Below are 20,070 nucleotides of genomic sequence, written 5' to 3'. Positions count from 1 at the left end.
AGTTTCTTTTATGTTAAAGGTAGGAGGACTGTCTGAAGTTTATATCCTCAACAAGAGAGGAGAATTTGTATGAAGGGTTACAGACCTGAGTGAATTCATAACTTGAGGAAGAGCGAGGAAGAGGAATAGGATCTGCAAGGAATGGCTGAAATGTCCGACAGGCAAAGAAATGTACTTTAGAGGTATGAAGAGAGTCTTGTGGTACATCAGGCTGCTGGGCATCACAGCCTATATTGAGACAAACAGCAAAAATTTGTCTGATCAAGTAAAGAAAAAGAATAATGAGAAGAGATGACCCTCAAACTCACGACTGAGCCTAGGGACAAATCCAGGAGAGACATGGAAACAGAAATTCTCTGCAGCTGAAGTGAAACCACAACTCAAAGGACATCCCTCAGCAGACTGGAGGAGCTGACACGTGACTATGAGAGTGACAGCAAGGTTTATTACTGTATTTTCCAAGTTGAGAGGGGTCCCTACAATTTATGACCAGGACAGATCTGTGGGAGAGGGAAGCAGTGATCGAGGCAACCAGCTGTGTGGGTGCACAGGAATATGTGTCACAACAGGCTGGAGGACGCACATAGCTGAAGCACTGCGTGTAAGCAAAAAAAAGGGATAAAATGCAGCAAAGGGTGTTCAGTAAATTGTTTCTGCCTGACCTGGAATCTTTATTTGATGAGATAAAAATGGGTTTCTCTGCCTCCATCTAGACTTGAGCAAAGCATTTGAATTTCATGTCAGGAAATTGTTAAACTAGAGGAAGTGGTGATATTAAAAAAGGATGCATCTTGTTGGGAGATAACTACAGATTGTGCTGAAGGCAGAACTGACTTGTGGGATTCTTGGCACTTACTTAGTATTAACACCAATGTTATTGACACAAAACCAGGACCTTTTGTCCACACAGAGGAGGATCTGCAAGAGGGAGAAGAATTACATGGCTGGAGAACTAAGTAGTGAGAATTAAATGACGTGGTAGTGTAAAGTGAAGGGCGTGCATCTAGATGCAGTAACAAGAACTTAGAATTAAGACCTCATCTGAAATTTCTGTGTGCACTTCCAGTCTCATTCAAAAAAGATGAATTTGTATTGAAGCAGAGACAGTCATATGATCAGGGGAGTGGAGAAGCTGTTTTATGAGAGGAGCCACCTTATTTAGACAAGTGAAATGAAGACTTGGGGGGGATGAGGGGGAATATGATCACGTTCTTATAAACAAATTGGAGAGGAAGGGTAGGGTAAACACCTCAGAGAGTTTAGAAGGCTTTTTTAGCTAGAAGATAATGTTGGCACATGAACAAATGGGTATACACTGTCCATGAATAAATTTGGGCTGAAAATTAGAAGAATCAACAGGGGAATGATACTGTGGAAGAGCTTTCCAGCTAGGGGAAAGAGAGTAAACATATAACTAGTTTTAGGACAGTTCTTAATGATTTTATTAATGGGACTGTGTAATGTAGTGCTTATGACAGCAGGGAACTGGGCTGGTGACCTACAGATTTTCTGCCGGTCCAGCGTTTCAGATGCTTAGGAACACAGTGTTTGCAGAGAGGAGGTTAACCTGCATTTGTCAACTGGCCTTCCTTTGAAGGAGCCTTGTAGGCATTATACTGGCATACTAGGGCTTTGCCAAGCTACAGTGATTGCATCTCACGTAAGAGATGTCTCATGTGGCCTCATCATAGAAATAATCATTCGATTAATAGGATGGTTATTTAAATAAGAAGTCTTTTTTTCTGTCCGTTTCTGTCTTTTGATGTCAAGCAGAAAAACTGGGGAGATAAGGGAACGAGACTCCCAACTTAAAAAGTATTTGCTAAAAATATTAAATGAAATATAGTTTTGAACCCTGTCCTTAAGTCTATTTTTGTTTCCTTTGAAAAAATGTTTTGTGCTTGTCAACCACTTTGAAGAGCTAGACTTGGTGGAAGAACCCACCAGGGTAGTTTTCAAGGTGACACATGTCAGATATACCTGGGACGTATTCAGATGTTCCTGTAACTAGCACCCCATAACACCTCCCAATTAATCAAATTAATGGAAGAAGTGTATATGGAATTATTGCAGTATACTGTATAATGTGATACTGTTCCTGTTTCTTTGATCTCTGTTCAAATCCAAGAGTTTGTAGGAAGCTCTCACAAACAGGTTCTTGGCTGTTTCTTTGTCGCAGGTAATTTTGGACTGCTGTGCAGGCAGCTCTCAGAGGGAAGCCATGGACAATCTGCTCAGGAAGGTGGATGAAGAGAAAACCTTGAAAGCAGAAAGTTTGGTCAAACTTCTGGGGGCTGTGAAAGCATCATTCCCTGGTCTCCACCTTCTGCTAGACAATTTGGTGGCAACGGCAAACGTCTTTGATGGCAAAGGTATAGGTATACTAAATTTCAGAGCCTGGGGGCTCAGCTCGGGGAACTGCCAGGAAGTTTGGATGCTTGTCTGGACTTCAGCATGCTCTTGTAATCTCATTTCATGTAAGGGAATGGGATGGCCATTTTATTCAAATAAAAATGGCCTGGGAGCACTGGGGGAGGAGGACTATACCAGCAAGAAGGCCCCTGCTTGGCAATGAAATGAGCAGCGTGGGGCAGAAGCCTGTTGGGCTCCTTCCTTGAGCTTGACACTGATAGGATAGAAACTAGGATGTCATCTCTGGAAAGGACAACTGTTACCTCCAATGTCAAATTAGTATTTGGCTTTGAGTCACTTAAAAGCAGCAGCAGCATGTGTCTCCATAATAAATAGAACAATTTTCACGTAATAAATACTTCATAGGTGAAGGCATCTTTACCAAACTGAGGTCCATTGGTGACTTTAATTTATGGTACTTGCTGGCTTTGAAAGCAAATACCTAAAACTTCCCCAAAGTCATAGAAGTCTTGACATTAAATACAGACAGTGTCTTATCTGGCTGCTGTCCCTGTGATCGAGGGAGATTGTGGGGAAAATTTAGTTGGGCTGTGCTCCTGTTCTTGATCCAGGTAGCATTTCTGCATATCATGGTCACTGACTTGTCGTCTCCTGTATGGAGCACAGTGTGCTGATGTGAGTCCCACACTTAGTCTCCCCATTAGGCATCATTATCTTGGACTGCTAGTCCCCTCCTTTTTGTTTTGGTTTGGGGTTTTATTGTTTGTTGCCTGCCTGTGGTGGTTCAGGGACTCATGAGTCCTCATCTTTTGACTGGTGGGACAGCCTTGCAAGTTTGTGTGGGTTTAGGCACACCCCTGAGCATTTCAGATAGGAATGCAAATTTCACCAGCTCTGAAGTCACATAAAAATTAAAAACTAAATTAACATGCAGTGAAATGTAAATGAGTGTTTAATAGAAAGCAAAACTGTGCTCATAACGCTGATAATTTCCTCTGTAGCAAACATTCCCGACAGGCAGTTTGCTTTGTCATTTGTTAAGCACGATTGCTTTCTTGAAACACCAGACTCCCAACATGGTTAATTATCTAGTGGTAATACCCATTCCAAGGAGGAACATTCCTTAATTACACAGAGCTGAATCTCCTCAAATTGCAGCTTGAACAAACAGAAGCACAAATATTTCTTATCGTGGAGATGAGGGGGGGGAATGATTTGAGCCACTGACAGCAGCCTTTGGTGTCCTGTGCTGTCCTGCCAACAGAAAGGAGGACATCTTTGTGGTGCAGGGCATGCTCTGGTTATCAAGCTCACCTTGGTACAGCAGCAGAGCTGAGAGTGCATTCATAACAACTCAAACTTGTGTAATAAAATCAGAAATATTCTGATGGGAGAAGTGGGAAGATACTTTTACTTGTAAACCATCCACTGATCCATGTGGGCCACATCCAAGTCACACCTAAACCTTATGGAGCTCAAGTGCTTAATGAGGTTCCCTTAGCTTTGCCAGAGAGTAGACTCATGTCTCCAAGAAGTCTTTGTCCAGGGAGTTTTTCATATTAGCTCAGAATCTTCTGTTGATGATTCGCACGGCCTGCTGTTGCCTCCTTCGCCATCCTGGAGAGCTTCCTCCTCTTACCCAGCACTGCATGTCTTCTAGGTCCCAGAGACTGTATTTTCTTTTCACCAAGCTGTGTGTATTTAGCTGCTTTTCTCCCAAGGAGTGCTGTGCAAATAATAGATTGTTCTGTTTGGTACTGAACCAAAATGATTAAAAGATCTGAGTACACAAACAAAAAACATGCACAGATGTCTTGGATGAACTACAGTTTTTTGTTTTGGTTTCTCCTACAAAAGTATAACTATGCATCTTCTCCAACAGTGGAAAAAAAATCCTTTTCAGATTCATCTATTTGACAATTTCCAGTTTATTTGTCAACTAATCTGGAGACAAGTACAATCATATATTTCTTTCAGTACACAGTATATTTTGCCCAAGTCTCTTCATTATCCTGAATAAACGCTGTTCCTCTTTCTTGAATTAGTCCACTGTGTCCTGATACTGGGTGTCTTTAAAGGGTTGTGGTGTTACTCTAGAGTCATTGTTTCTCAGATTCATCAGGGCAAACTTCAGCAGACCTAGCTTGGAATTAGATACGGGAGGAGGAAGGAATGAGGTTAAAGTTGCATTTTTTTTGGTGTAGGGGAGAGAAGAGAGTGTAACTGCCGCTTTGCAATCACAAGTCTGGTTTGTGTTCCCTCAACATTTTCACCAAGGACAACTCAGCCCGCTAAGTTCTTGATTACCTTGGACCATCTAGGTGTTTGTAAAATGTTAGTATGTTTGATAGTCATACACTGCTGAGATGGAACATGTTGCAGAGCTCCTTCTTCATGGAGTGTAAAACTCTCACTGACAGGCCTCTTTCAATGAAACTACGATTAAGAGTCAGTAATGAGGTCTCCTTGATTCCAGGGCATCAGAGGAGGCTGATGAACATCTCAAGGTGTTGTCTTCAGAGACAAGGGCACATGTTTACCTGCTGAGCATGGCTGAAAACTGAGACTTTCTTCTTCGGGGCTCAGACCAGGACTGAGGCTCAGAAGGCATTTGGGTGCCAGAGATCTATTTCTGTAGGCACATACAGGCAGAGGATATTCTGTGTTGTCTTCGATTTGGAGAATTTTTGATTCATCATGTTCATCCTCTGCTTGAAGGTGAATCCAAGTGTGCTGAGCTTAAGGCCCTGAGCATTAGTGACCCAGGGAGAACTGGCTGCCTTGGCTTTTTTGGTCTGCACTAGTTTTGAAGCTCTTTTGGAAGATGCTGCAAGCTGAGCTGTTCTTACTTTCATTCACTTGCATTCAGCTAAATGGAGCCCAGAGGATTACGGAGCCAAACTATTGAGACGATATAAAGAAAACTTAGTGGAGCTCCTCACAGACACCCAGACGCTGCTGCAGGGCATCTCTGCTGCACAGAGCCTGGCTCCTGCTGAGAGAGAGGTAAGCAGTCTCCTACACGTGTGGAAACAGACTATTTCATCCCCATTTGGGATCTCTATCAAGTCCTGAGGACTCAATTTACTACCTGTCACAACTTGGTTGGGGCAATCCTCTAGCAGGACTTGGTTTAATGATTCCTTAGTATCCCAGAGTGGGAGAGAAGCAGATAACATATATGAAGCTGAAAATTGGCGAGTGGCTGATTTGGGCACTGAGGAGAGATGTTCAGCTTTGGAGTGAGTTGAGGAAACGGCTGATGTGTTTGGGTGAAGGGGGTGATCGCCGCTTGGGTTGCACCATGAGCCAGGTCTTCAGCAGGGTGGGAGCAAGGGAAGGCTGGGTCTGGGGTGAGCCACGGTTCTGTCTAAGCATGACACAGGGCAGATGGATGGGGTCCCTTGTTAGTGCCTCGCTGGGTGTCTTTCCAAGGTGATGGAGCAGGTTGTGAAGCGTGAGGCTGGTGGTTTCGCCTCCCTTGTGTCGGCAGCGCTGGAGGAGCGGTCTCTGTCGGTCTCTGCCATTTGGCAGCTGCTACTGGCTGTGCGGGAACCTGCACCACTGAACCTGCTCATAGAGGAGATCAAGAAACAACCTGACGCAGAGTTTTTCTTCCAAGCAGGTAATGGCCTTAATGTGTCCCCCATGCTCTCCCTGAGCTTCTCCCGCTGCTGGCAGGAGCTGCTTGCTAACTCCTTGCCCTCTCCCTGGCTGGGAACCTCTTTTCTTTCAACGGGTGTCAACACCCGTGTCCTCAGTGAAACAGTTGCTTGGTTGGAAAAGCACTTTGGTCTGCAAATGCTGCTGCTTGTGCCTAGAAATTGTGCCTAGAAATGCATGTTTCTCTGCAAAAGTCAGAATATGGGATGTCTGTAATTGGGGGAGAGAAAATCCTGAGCCTTGGGAGAACTGTGCCTGCCTTTTGAGGTTGTCACTGTCTCTTTCAGCAACATGCTTTGGAAAACCTGATCTTCTCACCCAAAGTTGGACAAGCACTGAGAAGTGAGGTCTGCTAGGGTTTTGTGCTGGATGTCAGTGCTGCAATTAGTATAACCAAAGCTTGCCTGTAGTTCTTTGCTGTCTCCTATGCCCTAAAGAAGTCAGTCCTGCTGTTAACAACTCGGCTTCAGGAGCAGAGTGGACAAAACTAAGTGACGCAAAGGCCTTCAGGTTCTCCTTGGGTTTTGTGTTTTTAAATACCTTTACTTTTTATTTTCATCTTCAGTGGCCACCAGCGAGAGCACAGCCATTGAGATCATCCTGCGGCACAGCAAGCTGATCTCAGAGGCCATCCAGCAGAGAGCAGACCTGGAGGGCTTGGCTCCAGGCGAGGCAGGACTCACAGAAGCACTAAAAGAGGTGCGAGGGGATGCTCTCGGAGCCAGCATGGTTCGGAGCTCAAAGGGTGGACAGTGCCATAGCGTGCACTGAAATCAAGGGATATTACTTAGGTTGGGGAAGCCATCTGAAATTGGAGGTGACCCTCTGCTGAAGTGGGAGTGTGTTTGGTGTTTTATCTAAATTCTGTATAAGTTTTTAGGTAAAAGAAATTGCTAGTGAGATTCTCAGTTGGTGAAAATGGGTGTATTCAAACACAGCAAAACTGTTTCAGCTCTGTAAGTGTGCCTAAGTCCTAGAGAAAGCAGAGCTGCCGGGGAGTGGGTTTCCATTTGAGTTGGTTGTTCCAGGACATAAGAGAATGGAATGCTCCTAGAAAATGCACTGAAGGTGCCATGGTTGTGTAGCATCCCAGAGTGCCTTGCTTGTTTTCCCTTTGACAAGGAAAATGGGCTGTGTTAGTAACAAGCTGGCCTTTTCCACCAAGCAGTCTGCAGTTGCTCCTTCCTGCTCTGGTTAGCTGCTGTTGGAGATCTGGAAGGATGAAGTACGTATGGGCATGCACAGATCCTCACCTTGGGTCTCCTTGCAGTGGCTGTGTGAAGCAGGTTTGGATTGGAAGGGAGAGAAAAACCCAGAGAAGGTTGTGTATGAAAGACAGATTTATGAGCTAAGTAAGCTTGTAATGCTGTAAGGCACTGAGGAGCTGCTCTTTCCATGGAAAGGTGTTTTTAAGTGAGCTAATACCAAAACAGAAAGTCTGAGAATTTAATTTGCTGTAACTTTTTTTTAATTCTGAAATTCTCTCAGCTCATACACATACATCAGCAGAGGGGCAAAGACCTGTATGGAAAGGGATTTCTTTTCTGGTTTCTCAGAGCAGGTTCCCAGCAGTAGAGATGAAATAAAGCGGACTTACCCTCACTCGCAGACCATCATGACCTTTCCCAGCCCAAAATCTCTGTCATGTGATGTTTTCTTCTTACTTCTCCAGCTACTGAGTATTTCTGCTCGGAAGGAAAGTTCAGAGGCTTCCTTGAAAGCAGCTCTGAGCACAGCCCAGGAGAAGTCTGTCCCAGCCATCAAGATCTGTCAGCTCCTGTGCAATGTCCACGAGTCCTTCCCAGACCTGCAGCCAGTGATGCAGGAGCTGGGGCATGTAGGTGAGAAAAGCACAGGCTTTCGTCCTTCTGTGATCTTTTACACATGGTCATGGGAGTCTTGGGCAGTTTGGTAGTGGACCTCTGTCCTGGTGGCCTTAGGTCATTGCACAGAACTACCCCTGGCCAGATGTCAGGCTTGTACTTGCAGGAGGATTCACAGGGGTGACCTCTGGATCCAAGTGCTGGAGTGTGCATTTCTACTGCTGGTAAAATGCACAAGATTAAAGTTTTGTATGTTATGAGGGTTGTAGAGATTGTAACTGACCCCATACTGGTATTCCTTAACTGTGTTTGCATTTCTCCACCCCAGCCCTTGCTCAGTAGGCATTTAAGCAACTTAGTTATGTAACCTGTATCTACGTTGGGTTATTTTTCAGATTTTTTTTTTCCTTAACCTGTGGCGTTTCTTTGGCTCTTCCAGTACTGTTGGATCTGTATGAATTTGGACTTGTATTACAGTCCCTTGACTTTATCTGTGTATGTGTGGATACTTCACAGGCTGACTGTGAAAAGGTCACATAGGAGTGCGCTTGTCTTGTGCAAAGATGACCATGATGGCGCATTTTGTAGTTCCAGACTAGTCTCCGAGTTTGTTTTTTCGTTGTGCTTTAACTTGGTCTTGCTAGGCGTACACTTTACAGAGCAAATGATCCCCTGGGAGGGTCCCACAGCAGCAGAGGAGTGTTACATACTGTGCTAGTTTGGCAAAGGTATGAATGAAACATATGCAGATAGCACTTTGGTGAACTCCAGAAACAAATGCACAGCAATAACCATGTGTGAGACCCTGCCCTGAACTGTGGGGTGCTTTCCAGCTGAGCCGAATTGTATCTCTGCGTCCATCATTTGAAGGAAGAATGCTTAACAGAATTTGGTGCTTTAGAGAAAAAGATAAGAGGGCCAGGAAGCTAAATGCAAGTTTGCATCCTCTTGAAAAGGATGCAAATGTGACTTGCTTATTCTGTTTGCTTGCATACATTTTTATGGCATTGTGCTTCTCAGTGCATCCAGATTCTTTGGGCTGCAGAGTCCACTGGGATGTACACAGTGTGATTTTTATCCAAGCACAGGCGCTGGTTCAGCTCAATCTGTCCCTATTTACTTGTGGTGCCAGAGCTGCTTAGCTTACGGCACAGTGTTGAAATACTAGCAGATTGGTAGGTAGTTAAAGTAAGCAGCTTGTAATTAATGTCTCGTCTTTTTTAAGGGTAGAAGGTTTCTCTGAAAATTTAGGTCAAGACCATTCAGTCTTTATGAATGAACACAAGCCTCCTGGCTTTGACACTTGCCATCATTTCGTGTTTGACAATGACAGGCGAAGCCAATGTTCCCCGTGTGCTGCCCAGTGTGTCCCATGCGTTGCCCCTAGGTCACTCGCTGCACCCTAGGTTCGTTAGTTTGCCTGTGTTCTTGAGCAATGGGGAAATTTTGTTGGGGTAGTAGATGGGACTGGGTAACTCAGAGCAGTGGGTGTGTAGAAGAAACCAAAGACCTGGCTTACTGCTCTAGCCTTCGGGCTCAGCAGGTGATAGCACATGCTGTGCTTCCCTTTCTTTACTCAGTGGCCTTAGCAGTCTCCCTGAGAGATGTTCTACACTGTAGATCCAGTATTCATGCCCAGTTCAGAGCTAGGTCCTGTCTTCTAACTTCACCAACAACTGCCGCCATTCCAGTTGGCTTTTTCACCTGGTCAAGGCTCTGATGAGGATGTCCAGAGAAAAGGCCATTTTCCTTCTTATCTGCCATTCCTTCTCTGTCTCATTCTGATGCTGCAGGCACTTGACCCTCTCCTCTTGACCCTGTCAGACCATGGGATGTGCCAGGGCTGATGCCCTGATGACTCTAGAGGAGGTAAGCCAACACGTGCCTGTGAACGTGCTGCCCATCTTAGCTCCTGGACACTGCAGTGCTTACCAGCGAGGGACTTGGGGAGTCAGCTAGATTGCTCTAGCAGATGCCTGCTTCTCTGGCACCAATATCAAAGAGAGCAGACTGCTGTTACTAAGTGTCTTTGTAGGGCTTCAAGCCAAGGTTGAGACGAAATCAAGCAAGAAGCAACATCAAAACGAAGAGCACTGGAAAAATGGTATTTACTTGACAAAAACATGTATTGTGTATGAAGTGTCCAGAGGAGGATTGCCAGTTACCAGCCCCTTTTTGGCATCCTACAGATCTTTACAGTGAACTTTCGTATCTTAATTTCCAGTCCAGTCTCCTCAGCTCTGCTATCACTGCTTACCAGCTCTAAATATTGCTGGTGGCTTTATGGATCAATAGTCATGTGGCTTTTGGCATGAGATACGAATGATAATTACAGGCCTCATGTTTGAGGGATGTAAGCTTCCACTTGAAACAGAGGAGATCTTACATTTCTGAAGAACATATGTGCCGTGTGGAGATGTGTACAGTTTGCATTTCCACTTGAAAGCAACAGTTTTTACATCTCTACTGAAGAAAAAATAAAAAAAAGAAAAAAATTCTGATACTTAATTTAGGTGACCTAAGGCACTTGGAAAGCACCAGGTACCTCTGTGGAGGAAACTGTCTGCATCTATCCTCAGCCATGCTCAGCATCATCAAAGAAATGGGTTGATTTCTTGGATGGAGTTACAATATGATATTTGTTGGCTTCTCCTTGGGCCCCTTCTGTAGTTGGAGCACTTTCACTTTTGGCAGCTGGTGCTTTGCAAGGACGAGGCTTAGCTCTTCCAGCCAACTCCATAACCTCCTCTCTATCCATCTGCTTCCCAGGTCTCTGCACAATCACTTCTTGGGAGATCATGTTTGTCAAGATATGCCTCACTTTCAAATCTCAGAAATGTGTCAGGAACTCCAGCAAAAAAAGGCTTTTCCTCTGCATATTCTTGTGTTTAAAAAAGACGAGTAGCATCTAACTTAGGCCTGAGTCAGCCCCTGGAATTGTTAAATTGCAGGGTCTGCAAGCAACCTTCTGCAACCTTCTCCCTGTGAAGGTTCTGCATTAGAAGCCACCATGTGTGTCAGCAACCATCAGAATGACCTTCAAAATGCAAAGGGGTAGCTGGAATTTTCTTCCGTCTTAAGCTGAAGAAGTGGGAGACGGAATGGTCACACACCAAGAGATCTGCTTCTGGAGTCTAATATCTATCATGAATTGCAGGGAGGATAGAGCAACCACCAGTATTACAGACTCAGCAGACCACTTACAAATGAGAAAGAGAACTCAGTATGAAATACGCCATAATAAACAGCAGGGTTTTTCTTCCAATGCTGAATGTCTTTGCCACCAGAGAATGGAAAGTGATGGAAAGTCCAGAGTCCCAGAGGACCCTGCAGTTGGGAATTCCTGTCTGGTACCTTTCTGGTGTATGTTTATCCTCAGGCTCTGTCTGCTCCCAGGTGGCTCAGCCAAGGGACATGGCCAAGGCGTGCTAAGTTCCTGCCTCTCAAACTTGATGTGCAATCAGTTCTTCAGTCTGGTCTTATTTCTCAAGAGAGCACTTGGGTTCACCTCCAGGCTTCCTGCATCTCCAAGGATGGAAGCTGACTGGATAATGTCTGGTGCGCGATGCTGCTCTAACGAGGTATAAAATGTTGTATTTACTCATAAGAGGTGTTCTGGGAAGCATCCTGACTGCCAAGCGGAAAGGAGTCACTGCCAAGATGTAGCAGTGTCACGTGTCCTCTCCTGTTCAGGCAGCAGCCAGCCTATGATACTTAATGTCGTTAAAGAAACCTGCACGTTCATCAACATGACACCTGACCTTACTGTCACATCAGCTTTGTGTCATGCATTTTAGCATGTCTCCCATTCTCCCATCTTATGGTAGCCAGACTTTGAAGGCCTTTTCAGGATGTGTTCCACTATCAGGCAAAGTTCCTCCTGACATCCAAGATGTGTATGTTGCACTGGCGGAGGACTACAGGTTGCAGGTACCTAGCCATTGGTTTCATGTGATCGTCAGCTTGCTTTCAAAACTGTTCTCCAGGAGTAGTAGTGTCCCCCTGAAGAGAGATGTTCCTGCATTTCTACATGAAGGTGGACTGAAGTTAAGAGCTCTCCCTGCCTTTATACCATTACAGTCTTGTGATGTTGTCTAGGCTCAAGGCTTGTAATCCTGAACAACGTTTTCACAGCAGGAGCAGGAGGAGGACCATGAGCCAGCTCTTGGCACACAGGGGTCCATGGGAAAACTCCTTTTCTCTTCATGTGACTCAGGTTACACCCCTGCTGCCATGGCACTTCTACTAGACATTTCCAGTCCTGGTTTCCGTAGTGCTCTTACCGTCGTCCACAGTCGTCCTGCCCAGCAAGATGACTCTTCTTGTTGTTCAGCATTTCTGGGAAGTTGAAAGATACTTCTTCACTTGGGCCAGAAAAACTGAGAGTATTGGTTTTAGGGATGTGGGAAGAGACCTTAGAGGTGAAAGGTGTGTATTGCTATCTTGACAGAGCAGGACAAACTGAAAACCAGTCTTCCAGTCTGTTTTTCTTGCTTGATGTATTCAGGGGTTGGTGGGTCACCACTTGACATCTTAAGATTTCCAAATCGGTTGGAATATGTCACCTGGTTTCTAGTTGGCTGGAAAACCAGGGCAGTGTCACTGTGCAGAGAGGATGCTTTGCTGAGCTCTTCCCATAGCAAGGGAGGCAGAAATGAAGTTTTGCAAGCACAGGCTGAATTTCCTGTGCATTGGCAAAAGAAGTCTGCACTGGTTTCCATGGCCACACAGTTGCATGGTTCTCATTATAGCAAAGAAGCCAAATATATCTATTTGTATTTTGATTTCTTCCATACGTGTGTCCCCTGTGGGTCTTTTCTGTAGATTGAGATCCTAGGTGAATTTTCTAGCTTGTGCTTTTTGAGATGATGGTGTTACGGGGACTCAGAAAAGCATTAGACTTTGTAGGAAGTGAATGTAATGAGCGATTTAAAAACCTCAGGGTCCTAACCAGAAGACTCAAAAGGGTCGTAGCAAGATTATCTGTTCCCTTTCAAAGAGTTTGCATTTGGGAAGTGTTCCTGAGATTTCTTGTAATTAATGGCTGGATATCCACTCTCAATGACAGACTTAGTATCATACCTCAGGCTCAGATCTTCAAACATTTAAGCATGGCCATAACTTCACATGTGTCTGAGCAGGAGGCAGATGCTTGGAAGCAGCAGTTGTTCCTGTTTGAGGAGGAAGCTCTTTGGAAAATCTGGCCCTGGCTCTTGCTATCTAATCCAGCTCCTGGTATGTGTGGGTGGAGAAACTCAAGGACCACTCTTTAATGTGTTGTACCATGCATGGCCATGGCCACTTTTCGGCAGAGCCATGTGCCACTGTTGTGATGGGACAGCATGTCTGATGTGTGTCTGTTCTTGCTGTGCAGGGACAACTGTCTGTGTGGGAGCATTCAGGAGACAAGGAGACTGAGGGGCTGGTGCCCAGTCCTGCTAGTCACCACTGAAACAGGAATTGCTATTTCCACAGGTCTCTTGACAGAGGGAAGCGGGGAGAAACCTGGGATCAGGAAGTGGAAGGTAAACAGTGAATCCCAAGTTGAAGCTCTGGACAAAGATGAGGACAAGATGGAAGGTGCTGGTGCCAAGGAACTGAAGGAACCTGAAGAAAAAGCTTCTTCCAAGAAGAGTTTTGTCTGCAAAGCCTGCAACAAGACTTTCCACTTCTACTGCCGCCTGAAGGTGCACATGAAACGTTGCAGGGTGGCCAGAGGAAAGCAAATCCAATGTAAGGAGTGCAGTGAGGTCAAATCGACGAAGAAGGAGCTGGAGAAGCATCAGCTGGAGGTCCATGGGGTGGTGGGGACAGCCAAGAAGAAGAGGCTCCCTGTAGCGTGTGACATCTGTGGCCGAGAGTTTGCTCATGCCTCAGGTAGGGTTGGTGGGAGCAGAGGTGTTTGGACAGAAGTCTGGACAATATAATAAAGCACTAGTCTGAAATCTTTTCCTCCTCTTCCTCCTCCCTGCAGCTCTCTGAGTGTTGTGTGTGAGCAGTGCGGCTCAGCTCATTTCTCCTGCCCCACTGAGCACAACCGCTTTCTGATTAGTTCTTCCCTAATTGGTTTTCCACATGGCTCATCAAGGAAAAGTGGGGCTACTGGCAAATTTAAAAGCTTCCAAAAATAATCAAGCTGTTCCAGTTCTGTGGCTGGTTTAGCAGGACGAGTAAGAGGAGTTGAGTCTCTGTGCCTTCCCTGTGGCAGCTCGCAACATCCTAGTGGACCGCTGGGCCAGAGGACACCAGTGGACCCCCGGTGTCGCAAGTGGGCTGGGTGGAGCGGTGCCTCTGCAGCAGGGTTGGGCAGGGCTGGCACTAGGTCCCACCAATGCCACCCCGCTGTCCTGCCTGCCTCCCCAGGGATGCAGTACCACAAGCTGACGGAGCACTTCGATGAGAAGCCCTTCTCCTGTGAGGAGTGTGGGGCCAAGTTCGCAGCCAACTCCACGCTGAAGAACCACCTGCGGCTGCACACGGGGGACCGGCCCTTCATGTGCAAGCATTGCCTGATGACCTTCATGCAGGCCTCAGCCCTCGCCTACCACACCAAGAAGAAGCACGCTGAGGGTGAGCCGTCCCTGCGGGAGCCTGGCTATGGGCTTGGCTGGCTCCATCCACCCCTTCCTGCCCTGGTCCTTCATCTGCATCCTGGCCAATTCCCCATCCTTTGGGGGAGCCCTGGGAAGCAGGCTGCTCCCAGATCTCCTTCACCCACATGGTTTTGCATGCAGTTCCCCACTCTGCCTTTCCCCCATCCCGTTCTCCAGGTCCTCCAATTAGCAGTTAACAGTTTGCTCTCCATTAAGGGGATCTTCCTTTTCTTCCACTTTCCTTGTTTTTCTCCTGAGTAGCTCTGTCCCCTCACATCTAGACTCCTGTGATGTGTCCTCCTCCCTCTGGTTAACCTGCTTTTTCCCATTCCACCCTCTGACTGAATTTCACATAGTTTTTCATGCCAGCGCTTCTCCTGCCCCTGCACCAGCCACTTCCACTGCCAGCGCATGAGCATGTTGCAGCTGGGCGGTTAATTTTGAATGTGAGACATGCCAGCATGTAGTTCCTCCAGAAGCTTGTAGTACCTCCAGATACTTGAGGTCTTTACTAATTTAATGCTCCCTGTGCAGGTGTGGTTTTCTCCAGCACCTCTGGGACCTTTTTGACCCTGCACTGAGATGTTCTGGCTACCCTGGGAAAGCCTGTCCACTTTACAATCTCTTCCCTCTCCCTTTGAAATTAGGCATAGTCCACACAGAGCTTCTGTCCTGTTAGGTGTAGGCTCTCACCCTGGGTGTCACTGCAGGGAAGATGTACGCCTGCCAGTACTGCGATGCCGTGTTTGCCCAGTCCATTGAGCTGTCGCGCCACGTCCGAACTCACACCGGGGACAAGCCGTACGTCTGCCGGGAGTGTGGGAAAGGCTTTCGCCAGGCCAATGGGCTCTCCATCCACCTCCGGACCTTCCACAGTGAGTGTGGCCAGCTGCCTCCCTGGCTTGGGCAGTCCAGCCTGCATGACATGGCTTCTGCAGGGTCATGGCAGACCCATCTGTGCCAGCAGAGGCTTGTGCAGGTCTTATTGGTGCCTACAAGCTGGCTGGGTGTCTCATGGAGGGGGTCTTCCCTCCCAAGAAAAGCAAGATACTTTAGTGATTTGATGCTGTGGGTAGGGTTATCCCAAAGAAAATGGCAGGGCTGGCTTTCAGCAAACCGCAAGCTGCTGGGAACATACCACGGGAAGCTATAGGTGAGCAGGAGCAGCAACATCTGTATGCAAAGGCAAAACTCCAGTGCTAGTTTTTGTCTGGGAAGTAACAAGCTTTTACTTTCCTTTTCCTTCCTCCCTCGGTGAATTTTCCTCGTAATTCTTCTCTTTTTCCCTTGATTTCTTTGTCCCCTGTGTTCTTGTTGCATTTCTGGGCAGCAGACATCGAAGATCCCTACGACTGCAAGAAGTGCCGGATGAGCTTTGCCACCTTGCAGGAGCACCGCAAGCACGTCCACGAAGCCCACTCCCGGGAGTACCACCCCTGCCCCACCTGCTCTAAAGTCTTCAGTGCCCCATCGCTGCTGGAGCGCCACATGGTGACCCACGTTGGAGGAAAGCCTTTTAGCTGTGAGATCTGCGACAAAGCTTACCAGGTGAGCCAGTGCAGCAAGGACTTGGTCTCATGTGCTGGAGGTTGCCGCTGCTCGCTCTTGCACCAGGATGTCTCTGCTGGCCATGCACACTGAGTGCAGCAGTTTGGGGTCAGCAGAGGGAAAAATTGCACAGAGCAGGCAGAGTCCGTAAGGTAAAGGCAGGTCCATGGAGAGAGATGGGCTGTGACTGAAACAGGCTACATACCTGCCTGTCTGGACCATCAGGAATCTCTTTCACCAAAGTTTCTAGCTGCCAGGAAGTGTAGGAATAAAAATAGTCAACGTTGCAACTGGCATGTCTCAGTGGGAGTGTGTGTGGGAGCACATTTCTACAAGGGAACAAAAATTCACACCAAAAGGAGACCTGCAGCAAGTGAGATGAGGATGAGGGATTCAGCAGTATTCAGCTCCTCAGGGGCAATGGAGGAACAGAAGTGAGGTGTTAGCTCTTGTCCTGAGAGAGGATGAGCAGGTCTTGTACCTGCTGAGCACAGCCCCACTGTTACTGTTGCTTTCCACACAGTTTCTTGCTGTCATGATGCCCCGGGACCAGCTTTGGTTTGTAACCATGATTTGATCCTTATCTTTGCAGCAGTTGTCAGGTTTATGGTATCACAACCGGACCCACCACCCTGATGTCTTTGCAGCTCAGAATCACCGCTCCTCCAAGTTCTCCTCCCTGCAGTGCAGCTTCTGTGACAAAACCTTCTCCAGCACTGCTGCTCACCGAAAGCATGTCAAGACAGAGCACACAGGTAATGGCACATTCATTAGTGAACAAAACCACGTGGCGACTGCTGGGAGAGGTGTAGTAATAATTCTGATTCATAGGACAAGATTGCACATCCCATTTACCTGCAAATCACAGTAGATTCTTTGCACCCTGTGGCAGTCTCTTCTGGCAAGTCTCATCTCAGCATCTTGCAGCTCACTTGCTCTTGGCCTCTCCTTCTGCCTTATCTCCAAGGATGTTCCTGATGTCTGTATGCATGTGTGGTGTTGCTGAAATATTAACAGAGCTTTGGTCCAGAAGGCCTCTCGTAGAACACCTTGGGAGCATACTTTTCTGTTCTTGGCCTTGTTTGCAGATGTGAAGTTCCATGAGTGTGAGACGTGCAAGGAGCTCTTCCCCACACTGGCTCTCCTGCAGGTCCACGTGAAGTGCAGGCACTCAGGTCTGTTACACTTGCTGTTGTTCATGTTACTGCTCCTCTCAGTGAGTGATGTCTAAGCTGTAAGAGAGGGTGAAGATGGACATGGTAAAAAAAATATGGATGGACTGGAAAAGCACTGGTTTTGGTGAGGTTGGACATGTTTGTTAAGCTTTTGGAGCCACTGGAGTCAAGGAGGGTTCTGGATTTGCTTATTACAGCAGAGAAGGAAGCTAAATATAGTTGAGGAGACATCAGCATAGAGAAGTGAGGAACTGAACCCGAAGCATTGGGTTTGTGGAGGACACAGCTAGTGAGAGACTGGAGAAAAAGGGAGTTTAACACCAGAAAGATCAGAAAGATCAGAGAGGCACCTGGGCTTGGAGAGACCACATCAAGGGCCGTTTGGCAAGTGTGCAGGCTGAAACAAGGCTGTGAGGGCAGAGTGAACTGCCAGACCAGACTACTACAAAAGGTGGGTCCCCAGGGCTGTGCATGGGATAGCAGGAGAGGAGATGGATCAGAAGACATTGGAGGGGGCAGCCAACAGCAGCCTGGAGAGTGAGGAAGGAGAAGACCTAGACATAGCTCCCACTGAGGAGAGAGCCCCTGGGGTGGATAATGGGTTTGCCATAGCTGAATCAGGAAGTGCAAGCCAGGCCAACGAGGAGCAGTGCTGAATGGTGCAAGGGAACAGCTAGAAGAGATTTCTGCAAGAAGAGACAGCTGCAGCTACAATCAGATACACCAGCCTGGTTTCTGAACGCCGGTGCTGGAGGGAGCTAGGGCTAAAACGGACCTGAACAGCCACAAACTGTTGACAGACAGTAGTGTAGCCAGGAGAAGGGACACTGGCACATGCCATGCCCCACGTCCCTGGTGGTGGGTTTCAGCCTTGCGCGTACTGTCCATCTGCAGCTGCCTGTGCCCTTGGGCTGGCCCTGGCCATCACAGCCCAGGCTCAGGGCAGTGCTTCTGCCTCCAGGCTCCCAGCCGTTTCACTGCTTGTACTGCTCAGCATCCTTCCGCTTCCCAGGGGCCCTGCAGAACCACGTCACCAGCGAGCACTTCAAGCAGACGGAGAGCACCTTCACCTGCGAGCTCTGTGGGGAGCTCTTCCCCTCCCATGGAGAGCTGGAGGGGCACTACAGTGCTGAGCATCCCAAGGTGGTCTTCTCCCAAGACACCACAGCCCAGATTGTGCAGGTAAAGACTGCTCTGTGCCACAGCCCCAGTGGTTGTTCATCCATCCTCCCCCTCCAACCCTCTTGCTCTTCCCAAATCCACCCTGCGGCTCCTGTCACCCCTTCTGCTCCCTGATTCCCCCTTCTTAGAGGGGTCCAGTGCTCTGGGATTTCTGTGCTAGTGCGAGGTGGGTTTGCTGGAGGGGAAGCAGTTCAGTCTTAGTTTTCAAGAGCCGAGGAGGAGGAACTGACAGTGTGTGCAGAGGTGTCTGGTTACTCAGAGGCTATTAAAACTCAGATGACATACCCGGTGAGATTATAGATGTTTTGTTGGAGGCCAAATGCTAGGCTTGAACCCAGACTCTTTCTTTTCGATATCCCAGCCATCAGTGGGGAACAGCTCCTTGGATGAGGGAGCCCAGTGTGCAAGATTCCCTGGGCTAGCATTCCTCCAGTGGGTAATCACAGAGTGTTTATTGTCTGTGGCTGCTTATGGAGCTAAATTACAGCAATTTTGTAGAGAGAAATATTTAAATTATTCTCCTGTGTTCTCTTTTGCATCATTGGTGTGTGTGGTTTGGCATTTCCCATTAGGCTTCTGCCTATTGTAATTGCAGACCTCTGGTGTGAAGCTAAATGTTATTACCAGAGCTGGGGCCAAGAAAGATGTGGGTAGCAAAGTGATCGTGGTGCTTGTGTCTGACTCTCAGGTCATCTTCCATGCAGGTGATTCAGACGTCAGAGCAAGGAGCAGCAGAGCACATCATCTCTTTTGATGAGGCCCAACTCACTGGCTCCCAAGTCTTTGTGACATTGCCTGAATCCCAAGTGAGCCAAGCTGGCTCCGAGCTGGTAGCAGTGACCATGGAGGACTTGTTTGATGACAAAATCACGCTGATTTGTGAAGAAACCAAATGAGAGTGAGCAGTGGGTGCCTATGCATGGTGCCTGGCATCTACTAGACTTGTTCAGGAGCTGTACCTCAACCTGCTGCTCCAGCAGGGAGATCAGAGTTTCTTTGGGAAAGCAACCCCGGGTATGTGACGCTGCAAAAGAAATGGCATGCATTAAGTACAGCACGGACAACGACAGGAGAGGTTTGTAGACATTCACAAGGGCCTGGGAAGTCTCCCTGCAGTCAGCAGCTGCCAGCTCAGGTGAGCTGGACCGCCTATCCCTCCCAGCTCGAGAGAAATAAAGCAGCAGAGGAAAAGATGGGAATTGGGCGTGTTCACCTGTATTCCTCCACTGCTGTGAACAGAGTGGAGGGAAGGAGACTAGTGCAGGACAAAGTTGGGGATGATATGGGTATGTGAAACCAAAGAAAAAGCTGTCCTGGGAATTCGGGGTGGAGATTTTTACAGCTGAATCAGTGACATGCTCACAGGTATCTGCTACTCTGCAACCCTTACTTAAGGGCTGCTTTGTTTCTTCTGTTGCTCTCCCCTGTAACTGTTGTGCTGCCTGTTGTGCCAGCTAGAAAAGTCCCCCAGCGCAGAGCTGACATTTGGGCACCTCTGCTCAAGCAGAGGCTTCTTGGGAGTTGTGCTAAATGGCTTCGGAGCTGTTTAGGTAATACCTTGTGTAGCACAGGTCTGACCTCATCCATATTTTTGCTGTGGTTGTCCATTATGAAGAAGGGTCTGGGCATCCACATCCTCCTTGCAAGAAAACAGCCCTGAGAGATCTCCCACCCCTCCTGTAATTCACCGAGGACGTGCTGAAGCTGCCACAT

General features: G+C 47.4%; 1 protein-coding gene across 1 annotated transcript in view; it reads left to right on the top strand.

Moving 5' to 3' along the window:
* The window catches only part of ZBTB40 (zinc finger and BTB domain containing 40), a 31,642-nt gene extending 12,389 nt beyond the window's left edge, over window positions 1-19,253 (top strand). The window contains exons 5-17 of the mRNA XM_010282289.1: window positions 2,180-2,372; window positions 5,243-5,379; window positions 5,809-5,998; window positions 6,602-6,735; window positions 7,709-7,877; window positions 13,335-13,736; window positions 14,223-14,429; window positions 15,163-15,327; window positions 15,786-16,000; window positions 16,593-16,755; window positions 17,089-17,175; window positions 18,137-18,357; window positions 19,062-19,253. Of these exons, the coding sequence (XP_010280591.1) occupies window positions 2,180-2,372; window positions 5,243-5,379; window positions 5,809-5,998; window positions 6,602-6,735; window positions 7,709-7,877; window positions 13,335-13,736; window positions 14,223-14,429; window positions 15,163-15,327; window positions 15,786-16,000; window positions 16,593-16,755; window positions 17,089-17,175; window positions 18,137-18,357; window positions 19,062-19,253 (2,475 nt within the window). The remainder of the gene's footprint in view (window positions 1-2,179; window positions 2,373-5,242; window positions 5,380-5,808; window positions 5,999-6,601; window positions 6,736-7,708; window positions 7,878-13,334; window positions 13,737-14,222; window positions 14,430-15,162; window positions 15,328-15,785; window positions 16,001-16,592; window positions 16,756-17,088; window positions 17,176-18,136; window positions 18,358-19,061) is intronic.
* The last annotated feature ends 817 nt before the right edge of the window (window positions 19,254-20,070 follow it).

This window comes from Phaethon lepturus, unplaced genomic scaffold (assembly GCF_000687285.1).
Source record: "Phaethon lepturus isolate BGI_N335 unplaced genomic scaffold, ASM68728v1 scaffold4902, whole genome shotgun sequence".
Classification (NCBI taxonomy): Eukaryota; Metazoa; Chordata; class Aves; order Phaethontiformes; family Phaethontidae; genus Phaethon; species Phaethon lepturus.
Note: the sequence above shows the minus strand (reverse complement) of the source record. Positions and strands in the feature narration are given on the sequence as shown.